The sequence below is a fragment of the Maylandia zebra genome, linkage group LG19 (genome assembly GCF_041146795.1).
Source record: "Maylandia zebra isolate NMK-2024a linkage group LG19, Mzebra_GT3a, whole genome shotgun sequence".
NCBI lineage: Eukaryota > Metazoa > Chordata > Actinopteri > Cichliformes > Cichlidae > Maylandia > Maylandia zebra.
In genome coordinates this window covers 1870485-1886302 of record NC_135185.1, presented here as the reverse complement: position 1 = coordinate 1886302, position 15818 = coordinate 1870485, and the positions used below count along the sequence as shown (strand labels likewise).

Genomic DNA, 15818 nt, shown 5'->3' with positions numbered 1-15818 from the left:
GTAGCTGCAGACACCGTCATCACTGAGTGATCACGAAACTATTTGTATCCTTATTCCTCTTGCTGCTTCTTCATGTTGCCCTAAATCTGCTTTTTGGAAACTTAGCATCTGTGTGTGTGTGTGTGTGTGTGTGTGTGTGTGTGTGTGTGTGTGTGTGTGTGTGTGTGTGTGCGTGTGTGTGTGTGTGTGTTTGAACCAATGACTGTATAAAAATCTTTTATACACTCATTGGTTTGAACACAGCAAAATCTCCAGTGTTAAATTAACACTAGAGAGTGTCTATATGGGTCCACACCTCTGAGTGTTAATCAGTTTTGAAGATTCTGAGCAGTGCTGATTTTCTAATACTGGAATATTTCTAACATTTTGAGTTATTTTCCAGTGTTAGAAAATCAGCACTGCTCAGTGTTAGCCATTGTTAATCTTCAAACCTGACTAGGTTACTTTTAAACATATAACACTGTCAAAAGTGTTAATTTAACACTCAACAGTGTTGTATTTAACACTCAGAGGTGTGGACCATATAGACACTCTCCAGTGTTAATTTAACACTGGAGATTTTGCTGTGAACATTGAAAATGATCCAGCAGTATTGGAACAAAAAATTAAAATAAATACAAAATTGTTAAATTCCTGAGAAAGTATTGTGGCCAAAAATAGAAAACTGGTGGAACATAATGTAATAAACAAAATTTCAGTCAAAGATCAATCAACAGTGTGTTTATGTTTGCATGTGTGTAGTCCGCCTGACTGACTCACTGACTGTGAGTTTAGCTGAGCCGACGACAGTCTTTGTACACAAGCGTTTTACAGCTTAAATGGAAATATGGAGAAAGGCGATATTTCGATTTATCTAATGTTGGTTTTAACTTAGCAACAGAACACAGGGTTTCCAGGTGATAAAGTAAAAGGCGTTTTCTCTGCTATTAAACAGCTTGGCTTCGTTTTTCAACCGAATGCAACAAGAAGGTTAACTAAATCTTCCCAGTGTAATTTATAACTCCTCATTCAAACCACTTAAAACATATTTGCGTGTCATAATTTTTCTGTTTCCTACTTTCGGAAGCATAAGATTGTTTCTCAGCCCCCCTCTGGAAATAAATTGGTTAGTTATTCTGATGTGCAATAATGTCAGTCGCAAAGTCGGATTCGGAGGACTGTCTGCTTCGTCAGTTCTGAAAAAAAAAAACTGTTGTGCATAACTGATGCAGTACTTACTAAAATGACTGAATAATGACATTTTCTTTGTAATTTCAAACTGCTTAAAACTATGTTTGCTAAAACTCGAGCAAACATAAAAAAAATAAACGCTGTGAACCTGCGCTTCACCACGTCAGAGCGTTGAGCAATGCAAATGATCAAAGTCCACACGGGAAGCCTCTTTCGAAAAAGCTGTCCTCCCATGTCACGCAGTGTGAGCCGTGATGCAGCGGTGTTGTGGAAAAATCACCAGCCATCTGTGGCTCTGGTCTACTCTGTTGTTTTTGACACTATGTTTTGCACCTGTGATGTTACACCCGCAGTGTTTGGATTTTAAACCGCCCTTCCGACCGCAGAAGGAGCTGGAATTTTGTATAATGTACAAGGAATTTGGCTGCTGTGATTATCAGAAGGACCAGGAGCTGATGTCTAAATACTACCAGATTATGGATAATTTTGACTACAGTGGATATACCAGCTGTGCCGGGTTCATCTTTGACTTGCTCTGCCAGGTAGGAACACATGGACAAAGGTCGGTTGGCTGAGTCCAGGACCTACCATTACACTGGCCAAACAAAACAACTGCTGTGAAATAAGCAACAGAAGCAAAACAACAAAGCAGTCTTTAGTTAAAAAATGTCATGACGACTTTGAAAGCTGTACACTGATATACAGTAAAGGCTAGGAAAGATTTGTCTGGCGCTTTATTTATGTTCTGTCATTACTGGTAAAGCAGTCTATAGGAAATAGATGGAATTATGCTCCTCATCATCTACAGGCATATCTCAATACAATAACCTGCAGTAATCTTGCTTTGCAAGTATGTATTAATGAAGTACATTATTATTCATTCTTAACATTAATATTCGTTTACCATCATCTATTCAATTATCTGAATACAAGGTGGTTAAAGTGCACAGGGAGAACCCTAGTTCTATGCAGAATTTAGCACACCTGACCATGACATATCATTTTATATATACGGATCAATATGGGTCAAGACTAAAGTTATATATCTCTTCTATATATCTCCTTTAGTCATAAGGGCTGAATGAACTTTCTTAACATTAAGAAATATTGCTGCTGTCACCATTTTAGGTTTTTAAGCTCAACAGTATTTTCTGTTATGGCCCACAACTTTACTGGTTTAGTTCACTGACATCACTAATAATATTTCACAAGAGAGGCTTTTATATAAGACTTTGCACAGCAGGAAACAATGGGCAAAGAGAGTTACAGACTTTTTATCTTTGTAATGGAAGAACGAGTAGGTAAAGGGATGACAGTTCCCTGAGAGTACTGGACTAAGATTTAAAGGATACATAATGTCAAATGAATGCAAAGCCTCTATATTTGACAGATGTTAAACTGCAGCAATAAGCAGTTTATTTAAAATCATGCTTGTCCTATGTACGCTGTATTTGTAACTTGTTCATATTGTAATCCATGTAACAAAAACAACTAATGCAGGTTTAAAGACCACTTTACATGCTATCAGTGGCACTAACTGTTCCTTCTTGTTGCATGTCTCTTCTTTTCCTCCTTTTTTGTCTCTCCTCCATCTGTCTGATCTCAGGAGTGTTCTCCCTATGCAGCTCACCTCTTTGATGCTGAGGATCCAAGCACCCCGGTCAGGACCATCCCAGGCCTCTGCTCTGAATACTGCTTTCAGTTTTGGAATAAGTGTTCTTTCACCATTCCTTTCTTGTCTGGTGACCCATATATAGCAAACTTCAGAGAAAATCAGACCAGTCTCTGCCATTACCTGGAGATACAAGACAAGGACTACTGTTATCCATATCTGCTTAACAACCAGCAACTCACCCAGAACCTGGGTGGCATTCAGGTGAACTCAGATGGCTGTCTGCAGCTGTGCCTGGAAGAAGTGGCCAATGGTCTCCAGAATCCATTAGCCATGGTGCATGCCAATGATGGCACACATAGATTCTTTGTGGCAGAACAGGTCGGCCTGGTGTGGACCTATCTTCCAGATCGGTCCAAGCTGGAGAGACCATTTTTGAACATTACCCAGGCAGTGCTAACATCATCGTGGGAAGGTGATGAGAGAGGCTTTCTCGGACTTGCCTTTCACCCCAAATACAAGTACAATGGGAAGCTGTATGTGTATTACTCAGTGGAGGTGGGTTTTGATGAGAGAATCAGAATCAGTGAGTTCCACGTATCAGCCAATGACATGAATGAGGTGGACCACACCTCTGAGCGGTAGGTATGAACTGTTGTACTTGGTTAGCAAAAAGCACTACCTTTTTCTAAAACCTGAACTGTTTTGCAGTTTTATACTTTTTGTCATATTGACCATTATCAGAGAGAAACAAACGGTTTGCATCAATTCTTTTGTGTTTTTTTTGTGTAAATTTGTTTTAACACCCGATCTATTCCTTATTTCTTGTATCAACATGTTCCTTTAGAGTTATTCTGGAGATTGATGAACCGGCATCCAACCATAATGGAGGGCAGCTGCTATTTGCAGATGATGGGTACTTGTATATTTTCACAGGTGATGGTGGAATGGCAGGAGACCCATTTGGGAAATATGGGAATGCTCAAAACAAGTAAGGAGCTCATAATTAGACATCCAAAAATGAAAAATGTAAAACATTTATTCATTAAAATGTAAAAAAGCTCATTTGAATGTATAATCTTGTATGTTTCTTGACATTTTAGATGAAAAAATCTGCCATTAAAGGCATGTTGTTATGACATTATAACCTTCATTACAATCTGGTGAAAATTATGTTCAGTTCGTGTTCAGTAAGAAATTGCAAAAACAGTAAAAATTTTCAATTTTTTATTACAATGTTCTAAAGATAAATATGACAACTATACAAAAAATATACAGTTTGAATTGTTGTGTGTCTGTTAAAGAGGAGAGAGGATGAAAGTACTGATGGTATTGCTGTTTAAAAACTGTGGAAACACTGACAATCAATATGTAGTGAAAGATCAACATTTTTTACGTTGTAGGTCAGCTCTCTTGGGTAAAGTGCTTCGAATTGATGTGGATGACAACCAGAGAGGTCCATTGTACAGAATTCCTCCAGATAACCCGTTTATACATGAACAGGGAGCACGCCCGGAGGTTTATGCTTACGGTGTTCGCAATATGTGGAGGTGTTCGGTGGACCGGGGTGATCCATGGACCAAAAACGGCAAAGGGCGTATCTTCTGTGGGGATGTAGGCCAGAACAAGTTCGAGGAAATCGATATAATCGAGAAAGGTCGAAATTATGGCTGGAGAGCTAAAGAAGGCTTCTCTTGCTACGATAAGAAACTATGTGCCAACAGTTCATTAGGTAGGTATGCCACATCAATGCACTATTGTGTATGTTAAAGATTTGTCTGTGTAATTTATCCATTGCTTTAAAAATAGCACAATCAGTCTACACTTGTCTCAGACTAGTCACCATTTTGCACTCAGAAGTGCGTTAATTCTTCTGGTGAAATCAACTTTCTGGTTTTTCTTACATGGAAGACTGAACATGCATCAAATTAGTCTGTGGCAGTTAAACAATGCTCAGTTGGTGTGAAGGGACAAAAAGTGGACCAAGGAAATATTCTCCACACCATTATACCACTGCCACCAGCCTACCATCCAAAATCATCACTTCAGGCAACTTTTTTCCATTCTTTTATTTTGGTTAGTCCATGTTATGTGGAAAAATCAGAATTTGGTCAACAGTTTCTGAAATAGTCCAACTGCCTTGTCAATAACTATGCCATATCCAAAGTAATTGCTTCTTAATTCTGATACTTGATTTGAATTTCAGCAGCTGCCATGATTGGCTGATTAGAACTTTGCATTAACAAGCAGTTTAATAAGTGTACCTGATAAATCAGATGCTGAGTATATTTTGCAGTTTTTGTGTGAACAAAAACATCATACAATTACTGAATAGTTTACATAAATGTCTTGTTCAATAGAGACACTATTACTCTCTCACTGTCGCCATTACATGATTCATTGTCACTGATTCCCCCCACATTTCTTCTTCTGAATCAGGTCCTACATTTTTCCAAATTAATGGCAGAGTTTATATTCAGAATCACTCTTAATTAGCAACGCAATAAATATTTGCTTAAAAATTCAGAATTACATTTAGCTTATCAGTCAAATATGGATGACAAATCATTTGTTGGTACTTGACTGAACCCAACCCAATGTTGAACTAAGATGTATCTATAATGGCACATCCTGTTCTGATGCTCTGATAATGGAGATTCATACTAATGCAGTTAATGACCCTTTTTCATTTTTTTCACAGATGATGTCCTGCCTGTTTATGCATATCCTCATAGGATGGGCAAGTCAGTCACTGGTGGTTATGTGTATCGAGGTTGTGAATACCCCAACCTGAATGGCATTTATATATTTGGAGACTTCATGAGTGGGTAGGATTCACTTGAAAGATGTTATTTTATTGTTTAGAACATTTATTTTTATTTTGATAACAGTAGTGAAATACCAATCATTTGTGAAATTAAAGGAGTGTTATGTCTGCCCCCCAAAATCTAAATAACTGTTGTTTCTGTCAAAAAATTTAAAATAACTGCTGTGTTTGATGCAACTTCATTCACATCCTAGGATTTCAGAAATGGCTAATTGAAAAATTCATTTTTTACAAACCCTCCATGTTCCTCGCCAAATAAAATGAAGGACCTTCTCTTCTTCAGGTCACCATTATTTCAGTATTGGTTCATCTATCAAAATCAATATTGATTCAGCTATCAAGACTAATCCTGGTTGGACTAGTCTTGATAGCTGAATTCTAGGTAGACCAGAACCACTCCACAAGTCTTACTCAAAGATGCTAATCTTAACCTTTTGTGTAGACTTTCAGAGTGTCCACCTAATTTAGGAAATAAAAAATACTTTTATATTGTAATTGGATGGCAGCTATGTGGCTGAATAGAGGGGCCGGGTTGAGTCCCTGCTTCTCTAGGCCATGTGTGGAAGTGTTGTTGGGCAAGATACTAACCAACTGAGCAAGCACTTGGTGACAGTGGGAAGGAAAAACTCCATTTTAACAGGAAGAAACCTCCAGCAGAACCAGGGTCAAGGAGGAGCAGCTATCTGCTGCAACTGGAGGGGGCTGATGGGAAGAAGACAGGATAAAGCACAAGCTGTGGAAGAGAGCCAGGCATTCATAACAACTAATGATTAAATGCAGAGTGGTGTACAAATACATAGTGAGTGAAGGTCTCTCCAGCGATCCTCAGGATTTTCTATACAGGCGCTGTGGAGAGCATCCTCACACAGAACATCCTGGTTTGGGAACAGCTGTGTTAAAGACTGAAAAGCTCTTCAGAGAGTGATCCGTACAGCAGAACGCTGCTGCAGGATTGCTCCATAAGTGACTGAGACAGGACTCTCTTCTACATACTCTAAACCATAGGTGTCAAACTCTGGCCCGCGCAGCCTAATTACATTTGGCCCACGAAGCCATACCAAATGACTATCAGAGCTGGCCTACTGGTATTATACAGCTAATATATATATTGTTTAGTATTAAGCTTTGCTTGTTCCAGTTTTTCAGCAAAACGTGTTTGAGTCCATAAGAAAAGATTCATTCTTATATCTGGAGGAATAAATATATTTCAATAAATATTAACGTCAGCCCGCGACTTTGTTCCAGTTTTGAATTTTGGCCCACTGTGTATTTCAGTTTGACACCCCTGCTCTAAACCCACCGGCACAAAGTACATTTCAAATTCCTTTAATTTTAAATATGTTCATATTGTCTATTTTGTAAAATGTTCAGATTGTCTATTCTTATTTAATTCACTTAATGTACAGAATTCACCTGCTTGCTGCTTACATGCTACTACTGCACATTCACCTAATGTAGATCATATATAATGTTCTTCCTCTCTCCCCCCCTTTGCACAAGTCGAGGAGCGTGTCAGGCTACATTTAATTGTGTTATACTTGTATAACTATGCATGTGACGAATAAAGAACCTTGAACCTTGAACCTTGAAAAGGTGAGTGAAGGAAAAATACTTCACTCACCATGGGTGCATCATCCTAGCAGCCTAAACTAGAGCCTAAAAAAGGTCACCTAACTATATGCTTTATCAAAAAGGAAGGTCTTGAGCATAATATCAAAAGTAGAAAAGTTGCCTGTCTCCCCAATCCAAACTGGGAGCTGGTTCCAGAGAAGACGAGCCTTAAAGCTGAAGGCTTTGCCTCCCATTCTACTTTTAAATAGTCTAAGACAGCGGTGTCCAAGTCCAGGCCTCTCTCTTTCTAGTCCCTGTAACAACCATATCTTTTCACTATCAGAGATCAATATCAGGTCTTCTGTATCTTTCATTTCTTATCCAAAACTCCAATGTGCAATGTACCAAATGTACTATAGTTATTTGAAGGAATTCATAAGTACTCTAAAAATGCAGAAGTAACTGGTACTAAGGGGTGTGAAATTAAAAACACAAAAAACACACAAAGTGCCTACACATTGGAAATCATAGATTTTATTTATGTTCCAGGCGTTTGATGAGCCTGCAGGAGGACAAAACAACAGGAAACTGGAAATACAACGAGATATGTATGGGGATGGGGCTAACCTGTGCCTTTCCTGGACTTATCAACAACTATCACCAGTACATTATCTCCTTTGCTGAGGATGAATCTGGTAACGAATCATCTCACAATCTCACAGTTTTTCCTGTAGTGTTTTTAGCTGGTTTAAGCAGTTGAAATGAATGTTTTGTGTAATATTCTTTAAATATGTTATTCATTTCAGGTGAGCTTTACTTCATGTCCACTGCAATACCAAGTGCTACATCACCTTCAGGAGTCGTTTATAAAGTCATCGATCCCTCAAGGTGAGTGATAGAATTACTCATTATTTTCAGTTTGTTTTAAATGAAATTAATACGAATTTAGGCAAACTCACCTGAATCAATGACAGGTTGTTTAGAGGGAGAAACATCTTTGTAGAGAAAGTATAACCACACTGTTCCACTTACCATTATTTTTGTTTAGTTCCTTTTGTCAGGTACAGAGAAACATCTGTACATAGATATAGATTCAGTGAGATTCAGTCACTGAAGCGTTCCTGGCTACTTGACAGCCCACATGTGCATGCTATTAATCAAGACCTGTGATCAAGATTCCAAAATATTTCCAGTCATTTGTATCAGGGGATGGAAAGGTAGAAAATACAGTGAGAACATTTTCAGTAATCTCAATAATGCATCTTCCTGCAGTCAATCTGAGGGATTGCTGAAGTGCACTTTAGTTTTTTTATTTGGTGTTACTCTTCTTACAGATGTGGAGATAGACAGGGACTTTTCTCTGTTTCTTATATAAACCGTTTCAGTGCCTCATCTTTAGCTGCAGGTCTCAACTTCTGTCAGTTCAGTTGTAAATTGGTATTTTTGTCACGGACTTATAGAATAAATGTAGGTAAAAATGCACTCATAGAAATCCATGTCCGAAAATCCACTCTTGAAGTCTTATTTTCATTTGCAAATAGTTATATTGATTTTGTGCTCATGTTTTTTATTGTTTGTTTGTTGGGGAAAGAGTTGAGATCTGTGGGGTTGTGAAGTATAGGAATTCTCTTCTTAGCTGTGTTTTGTAGTTGCAGGTAGTAAAGAACATTTCTGTTGTCTAATCAGAAAGTTTGAAAAAGATTAGAGGCTAACACGAGTGTATTAACTTGAAGATTTGATGGAGATGTGTGATTCCTTTCTACTCCCATTTCTAATGTGAAGAGTTGCTCTGTTAATCTTGAAAGTCTGGATTGTGCCAAACTGGAGAGAGACTACAGGGAGACTACAATTGTAATCTGTCAAAGTGGAGGAGATCAACGGGTTTGTGTTAATAGAGGCAGTAATAAAGACGAGGTCTGGAAGTTCGACGTGATTACAATGTATTTGTTCTAATTCTCTTCTTGAGTTGTGGGCTTCACAATATATTGTATCTGATTAGCTAGACAGTCAAAATTAGGTGCCTCAAGATGCCCATTACATGTTTTTCTGGTGAGTGGAGAGATTTTAGCTTTTTTTTTTCCCGGTTGAACCTTATGATGTTGCAGTCTAACAAATGACACAGTTTAGGTGTAAATTGGAATGTAATCACTGAGAAAGATTAATTAATTTGGGAGATTAATTCAGGTTATTAATGTCAGGTTATTAATTAATAACAGAAGTCAGTAAATAGATGGAAGAGTAGTTTTTAGTAATTGTTGCTGTTCATATGGGGAGGAAATTTCACGACTGCCTTAAAGCAGACCCCTCTAAAAACACAGCAGTCAGTGCAATGGCGGTCTCCACAGACGACAATGATTCCTTGGTATGGTCAATTTCCAAAAGGACAATAAATGTTAAATGTTAAAGGACGGCAAAGAGAAGCAATAAAAGGAACCTAACTCCTCCTTTATCACCGTGTCTGATCTTGACTGTTAAAAACAGACTGTCAGCGGATAAATAAGAATAAACAGAGAATCTATCAATAAACAGTTATTTGTCATTGTGTTTTAGACGTGCACCACCAAGACAGTGCCACTACAACCCTCTTCCAGTGAGAGTAAAAAGCAATCTCATCAAGTTTGTTCCTCAAGAAAGTGAGTTCACATACACATTCTCTTCACACAAACTGAAATGATAAACCAGCTATCTCAGTTTTTATAATATCATTTGGTCTATATTGTTTCATGATCTTCCATTAGCGCTGGTTGGCATTGACCTGCCGAATGAAAACTTTCAGCCACAATCCACTGAATCCTATCAATGGCACCAAGAGCTAAGTGATCATCGAGGTGAAATAGGAGCAGGCGTGATTACTCCTGTACCAGCCACAGGTACTTCCAAAACAACCAAAAATTCAAGGCGTAAAGGCCGGCATAGGAAGAATAAATCCAAATTGGAACGTGCACCTCACATCCAGACGGGAGCAGTGAGACTGGTTGGGGATTCCAGGAGTGACCGTGGACGTGTAGAAATCTACATTAATGGGGAATGGGGTACCGTGTGTGATGACCTGTGGACCCTTGTCAATGCTAGAGTGGTTTGCCGGCAGCTCGGTTTCCAACATGCTCTGAAAGCAGCTAAGAACTCTGAGTTTGGTGAGGGAAAGGATTTGCGGATTCTTCTTGATGATGTTAAGTGTGTAGGCACTGAATCCAGCCTTTTAGATTGCAGACATGCTGGTGTGGGGACACATAACTGTGCCCACTATGAAGATGCTGGTGTGATCTGTGGCAACTCATCATATGTTGCAGAAGTCTAAAAGTTTAACTAATACTAGTTGTCGAGAGCAATTACGAAAGAGTTAATGTCCTGTTTAAAAAAACATAAAAAAAATCACAACACAACACAGACAGCTATTCTATTTCCCACAGCAACAAGAAATGAACAGTAATCTAAAACTGCAGTTGTGTTATATGTTGTACATTACAACGAACGTGATAACTACTTAAGAGTATTTTAAATAAAGCTCACAAGCAAATGCATACATTTCAATAACCTACGGCAGGATAGCGTGTATACTGAGACAAACTAAGAGTTATAAATTAATAAAATAATAAAGGCAGTCGTTTTTCTCAAAATAATGGATCTTACTTATAGTACATTAAGATATAGTATAACAATTTAATTACACACAAGCTTTTTCCTTCAGTACTTTTCATTGATAAGTGAATACTTTGAATTTTATTATTGGGTTATAAAAGTTTGACTTTACAGTGTAATATTAATTAAAACGTTGACTGTATATTTTGTGTCTCAATTTTTTGTGGGAAGAAAAAACAATGAGTCCCTGCTTAATGTAATATAAAGGTGAACTGGATAAAAGCCTTAGAGCAAAGAGGCATACCTGAAACCTTTTACATGTGAAATCTGATGCAATATTTGAAGATGATTATCTCAAAGACTATCAAAGATAAAAGCTTGACATTATCACTTGTCTTTACATAAATTACCTCGCTTTAGCTTTTCTTCCATTCTGGAACTCCACAAAGTCTCATGAAAAGACATTTAATGTGTTTTTATATTTAACGTATTTGAGCTCCAGAAGTCTTGCGTAAGCAGACACATTCTACATCTGCCTATTTTGTGCAGAATATTGTGATAACGTTACTTTACAGCAGCAGATGCCCACATTAAACTGTGACTATTATGAAGATAATATTGATACGTGTATGCAGTTGCATGAGCTGGAGATGGAGACTTTCTTTTTTGAGGTCTTTAATCTTGCCAAATTTCATAACAGAGATGACCACTCGGTGAAAATGATGATTCTGCAGATCCAACATCACATATGAAACTCAAGACACTGACTTTGTGTTTTTAATTGTGGCTGAATGCATGTGTCACAAGTCAAAGTGTTTTACCTTTTAATATGTGGTTATTTATTGAAGGGATGGTTTATTTAAAGCTTTCAGCACCGTACTGAGGAGACATAAGTAATTCCAAACTTGCACGTTGTTGTATTCACATTCATTATGCTCATTCTAAAATAACACGTGCTGGTTATTAAAATACTGAAATTGTGTGTTTTTTGGAGAATATTAAAGAACCTGCTTGCAATATTCTGTTTCACAGATGACATTTATATATAGTTATATAGTTAGTTATAGATTTAAATGTAAATGTAATATAAATTTAAAAAATGCAAAAAATAGTTAAGAACTTATAAAAGGGGCGCAGGGGTCAGCAAACCACACCGCCTCTGTTTAAGCATTCATTAAGGCTTTTTATAAATGCTTTTATATTTTCAAAACAAAAAGGTTTGAAAAGTACTTTTCAGATGTGATGCTGATATGTTGCACATTTCTCCAGCAGATGGCAGAATAATACTACTATTTTAAAAGCACAAGAGAACCTGAAAAAATATTCGGTCTGCATACCTGTTCATCTTAATCAACAAGAACTGCTTTTCTTGGATGTGTGTGTGTTTGTGTTTTCTAATTCTTAATTGTAGCAGTTCAGAAAAGCTGGTGAAAACCCCTTTTGTCATAGCTGTTCTTCAAATAAAAAAAATCAAATCATAGTCCTACTCTGTATCTATATTTGTTCTATAATTATAGCTACAATATCATAGCTATACCATATAGCTACCATATCATGTCTATATACCTATATTATTGCTAATATGTATATTGTAATATATCTATATCATGCTAAAGCACTTCTGGATGGATCCAAACTGCATTTTGTTGCCTTGTACTTGTGACATGTGCAATGACAATAAAGTTAAATTCTATTCTATTCTATTCTATTCTATTAATATCATAAATATAATATATAAAAACTACTAAATGAAAATGTGTGTGTATTTGTTGTAGGGTAATTGTGATGGACCTGTAAACATTTTACCACAGATATTACAGTATTGGACAAATAATTTAGAGACTTTCACCCTGGACATTTATATTTTAGGAATTTAAAAAGGTCTTTTTTTTTCTTTTTTTAATTGACATTTTGGAATCACTATACAATACCACCAACTTCAGCAATTTGTAACTACATATATTTTTCTTTTTTTTCTATATTTAAACAACTAAAATATCCATACAAAAAGAATGAAAGAAGAAGAAGAAAGAAAAGAAAAAGAAGCAAAACAGGAAACAATAAATAAATAAAAGTTACATAAGGAAAAAGAAAAAAAATAATTTAAAAAAATGTAGGGAGTGTGTTTTTGTTTCCATTAATGTAACTAATATTTCCTGTAGTCTTCTAGTAGTTAACAAAGTCAGAATCTAAAGCAAAAGCAAAATCTGGCCTGTGTTTTTTATGTAGTCCATCCATTTCCTCCATCGTGATACAAACAGGTCCCTCTTGTAGTTCACATCTGCTGTCATTTTCTCCATTCTGGGAATGTCCATTGTGATGTCCATCCACATGTTCATAGTTGGGCTCTCTGAAGAAAGCCATTTTTTGTGATGGCTTTTTTGCCTGCAGCCAGTAAAATATTAAACAAGTATTTATCGTTCTTTGTCCATCCTTCTGGCATAAGTCCAAAAAATAGAGTTTTGCTTTCCAAAGGTAAATATCTTCCAAATGTTTCTTGTATTGCTGCATGTGTTCCCTTCCAGTAAGTTTTAATAACATGACAGTCCCAGAAAATATGATAGTGATTTGCATTTGTATTTCCACAATTTCTTGATTAAAGTTGAATAATTTTAATATAAATGTTAAAAATGAGAAAAATACAAGCAGTGATGTCCAAAAGAAGAGGAATCTATGCATTATTATTATTATTATGCAGAAAAAGTAGAATTGGGCTGAGAGATCTATCACTTTATCACCTGTTCAGATTGTAAATCATGTTTTTAAAAAGTAACTAAGTAACTAAGTAATTAATTACTTTTGAAAATAAGTAATCAGTAAAGTAACGGGATTACTTTTTGGGGGACGTAATCAGTAATTAGTTACTGATTACTTTTTTCAAGTAACTTGACCAACACTGGTCACGAGCTGTGGGTAGTGACCGAAAGAACGAGATCGTGAATACAAGCGGCAGAAATGAGCTTCCTGCGAAGGGTGGCTGGCCTCTCCCTTATAGTGATAGGGTGAGGAGTTTGGCCATCTGGGAGGGGCACAGAGTACAGCCAGTTGAGGTGGGTTGGGCATCTGACAAGGATGCCTCTTGGGCGCCTCCTGGGTGAGGTGTTCTGGGCATGTCCCACCGGGAGGAGGCCCCCAGGGCAGACATACCAAAGGCTGGAGAGATTATATCTCTCAGCTGGCCTGGGACCACCTCAGTGTTCCCCCGGACAAGCTGGAGGTGGTGGCCAGGGAGAGGGAGATGGGCTTCTCTGCTTGAGCTGCTGCCCCTTACGGCCCCAGATAAGCGGAAGAAGATGGATGGATGATTTTAATGAGTAATATTAAAATTATATTTAATTATTTTTAAATTAATGTGTTTCCTGGTTCATTATTTTAATTTGTTGTGGGACGAGACAGTAGGGTGATATTCACAGGTAGGCAGGCAGCGCTCTGTAGCAGAACAGGAGTTGGAACAGGTTGTATCCAGGGTGTGATGGGTCTGTAGTGATGTTTGCCTACTTGTTTCCTGACTCTGGATTTGTGAAAAAAAATGCAGACCTCACTGTCTGTTGTAGTCTGTTCTTGTCAGATTTTGCAGCTGAGCCAAACCAGACAGTGATGGATAAGCAGAGAACAGACTGGATTACAGTGTAGAATTGGATCAACAGCTCCTGAGGCAGGTTGAACTTCTTGAGTTCTCCTGTTCTTTTTTGATGATAGTGTCTATATTGAGTGACCATTAAAACCTTAGAACCTGACAGAAGCAGTGCTGTTGAGTAAGGTACGGGGCGGTAATGGAGAGGGACTTCTTCTGGAGTGCACTTCGATCCCTACAGTTTTGAGCACATTCAGCTCTAGGTTGTTCTGACTGCACTATATGAAATATTATTAATGCCTATTAATACCTGTACAGCAGCTTTTTGTATGAGACAGATTTGTAAAAGAGGCCTTGCTCTCAGTAAGTTTCTTGATTTCTTTGTAATCTCTGCTCATTCTGTATTCTGCTCAGTTTGCATGCTGCCTTTACGAGTTCTTTCTCCTTTGTAATTGATGGCGATCCGGTGAATATACTCAGCTGCTTGCCTTTGTTGCCTGCCACATTGCTTTGTAAATTTTTTCAGTGTTAGGTTATTTTAGCTGGTGCTACTAATTCCTCTGTCTGCATAAAGCAGTGTTGGACACACTGTGGTACCCTCGTCAGCATCAGCTGAACAGTACTGTGCTGCAGAAAGCAGTGTGTTGGTACAAACATGGTGAGAAAAAGGCAATTAACAATGGAAGAGAGACGGACCATCATAACTCTTATAAATGTAGGTCTGTCCTACAGAGAGACTGCAAAGAAAGTCAAGGTGTCAGTGAGTCCAGTTTCCTTCTGCACTATGAAACAAACTGTGACAGGAAGAGTCTGACAGACCCAGAGACACGACTGAATCAGGTCATGTGATGGCGGCTCACAGGACAACAGCTTCAAGCAGCTTAACAGTGCTCGTAGTAAGAAAGTCTGTTTCAGCTGTGAAGAGAAGACTTCAAGCTGCAGGTTTGACAGGATGAGTTGCAGCGAGAAAGCCAGGCAAGACAAAGAGGCTTGTCTGTGCCATGAAACACCAACACTGGACTGCTGAAGACTGGAAGAAGGTATTATGGACCGATGGATCAAATGTGAAATCTTCAGTTCATCACACAGGATCTTTGTCGTCGAGTAGGTGAAAGGATGGTTCCACAGTGTGTCATCACCTGTCAAACATGGAGGAGGAAGTGTGATGGTCTGGGGCCTTAGTCAATGGAGCGCAGCTGGGCACAGCCCGAAAAAGGGACATGGGCCCATCTTCCTACAGGCCCACCACCTGCAGGAGGCGCTGCAGAGGCCGGGTGCATTGTGAGCCAGGTGGCGGCCAGGAGCAGAGGTCCTGGATGGGAGAAGGCAGCTGGAGATCGACAGACGGATTGGTGCTGTGGCCGCAGTGATGCGGATGCTGTACCGGTCCGTCGTGGTGAAGAGAGAGCTGATTGTAAAAGTGAAGCTCTCAATTTACCGGTCAATCTACACCCCTACCCTCACCTATGGACACGAGCTGTGGGTAGTGACCGAAAGAACGAGAT

General features: G+C 38.3%; 1 protein-coding gene across 1 annotated transcript; it reads left to right on the top strand.

Annotated features, from left to right (window-relative positions):
- The first annotated feature begins 1367 nt into the window (after positions 1–1367).
- hhipl1 (HHIP-like 1) lies at positions 1368–11085 on the top strand. The gene is made up of 9 exons (XM_004564177.6): positions 1368–1712; positions 2777–3423; positions 3630–3773; positions 4186–4514; positions 5484–5610; positions 7710–7855; positions 7967–8048; positions 9711–9793; positions 9899–11085. The coding sequence occupies exons 1-9, from the start codon at positions 1425–1427 to the stop codon at positions 10456–10458; spliced, it is 2406 nt and encodes an 801-aa protein (XP_004564234.1). The 5' UTR covers positions 1368–1424; the 3' UTR covers positions 10459–11085.
- Positions 11086–15818: the final 4733 nt, after the last annotated feature.

Bases quoted from the DNA above. Each gene is read 5' to 3' on its own strand.
- hhipl1 (XM_004564177.6), top strand. From the start codon at position 1,425: ATGCAGCGGTGTTGTGGAAAAATCACCAGCCATCTGTGGCTCTGGTCT. The intron at 1,713-2,776 runs GTAGGAACACAT...GTCTGATCTCAG, and splicing joins TCTTTGACTTGCTCTGCCAG to GAGTGTTCTCCCTATGCAGC. The intron at 9,794-9,898 runs GTGAGTTCACAT...ATCTTCCATTAG, and splicing joins CAAGTTTGTTCCTCAAGAAA to CGCTGGTTGGCATTGACCTG.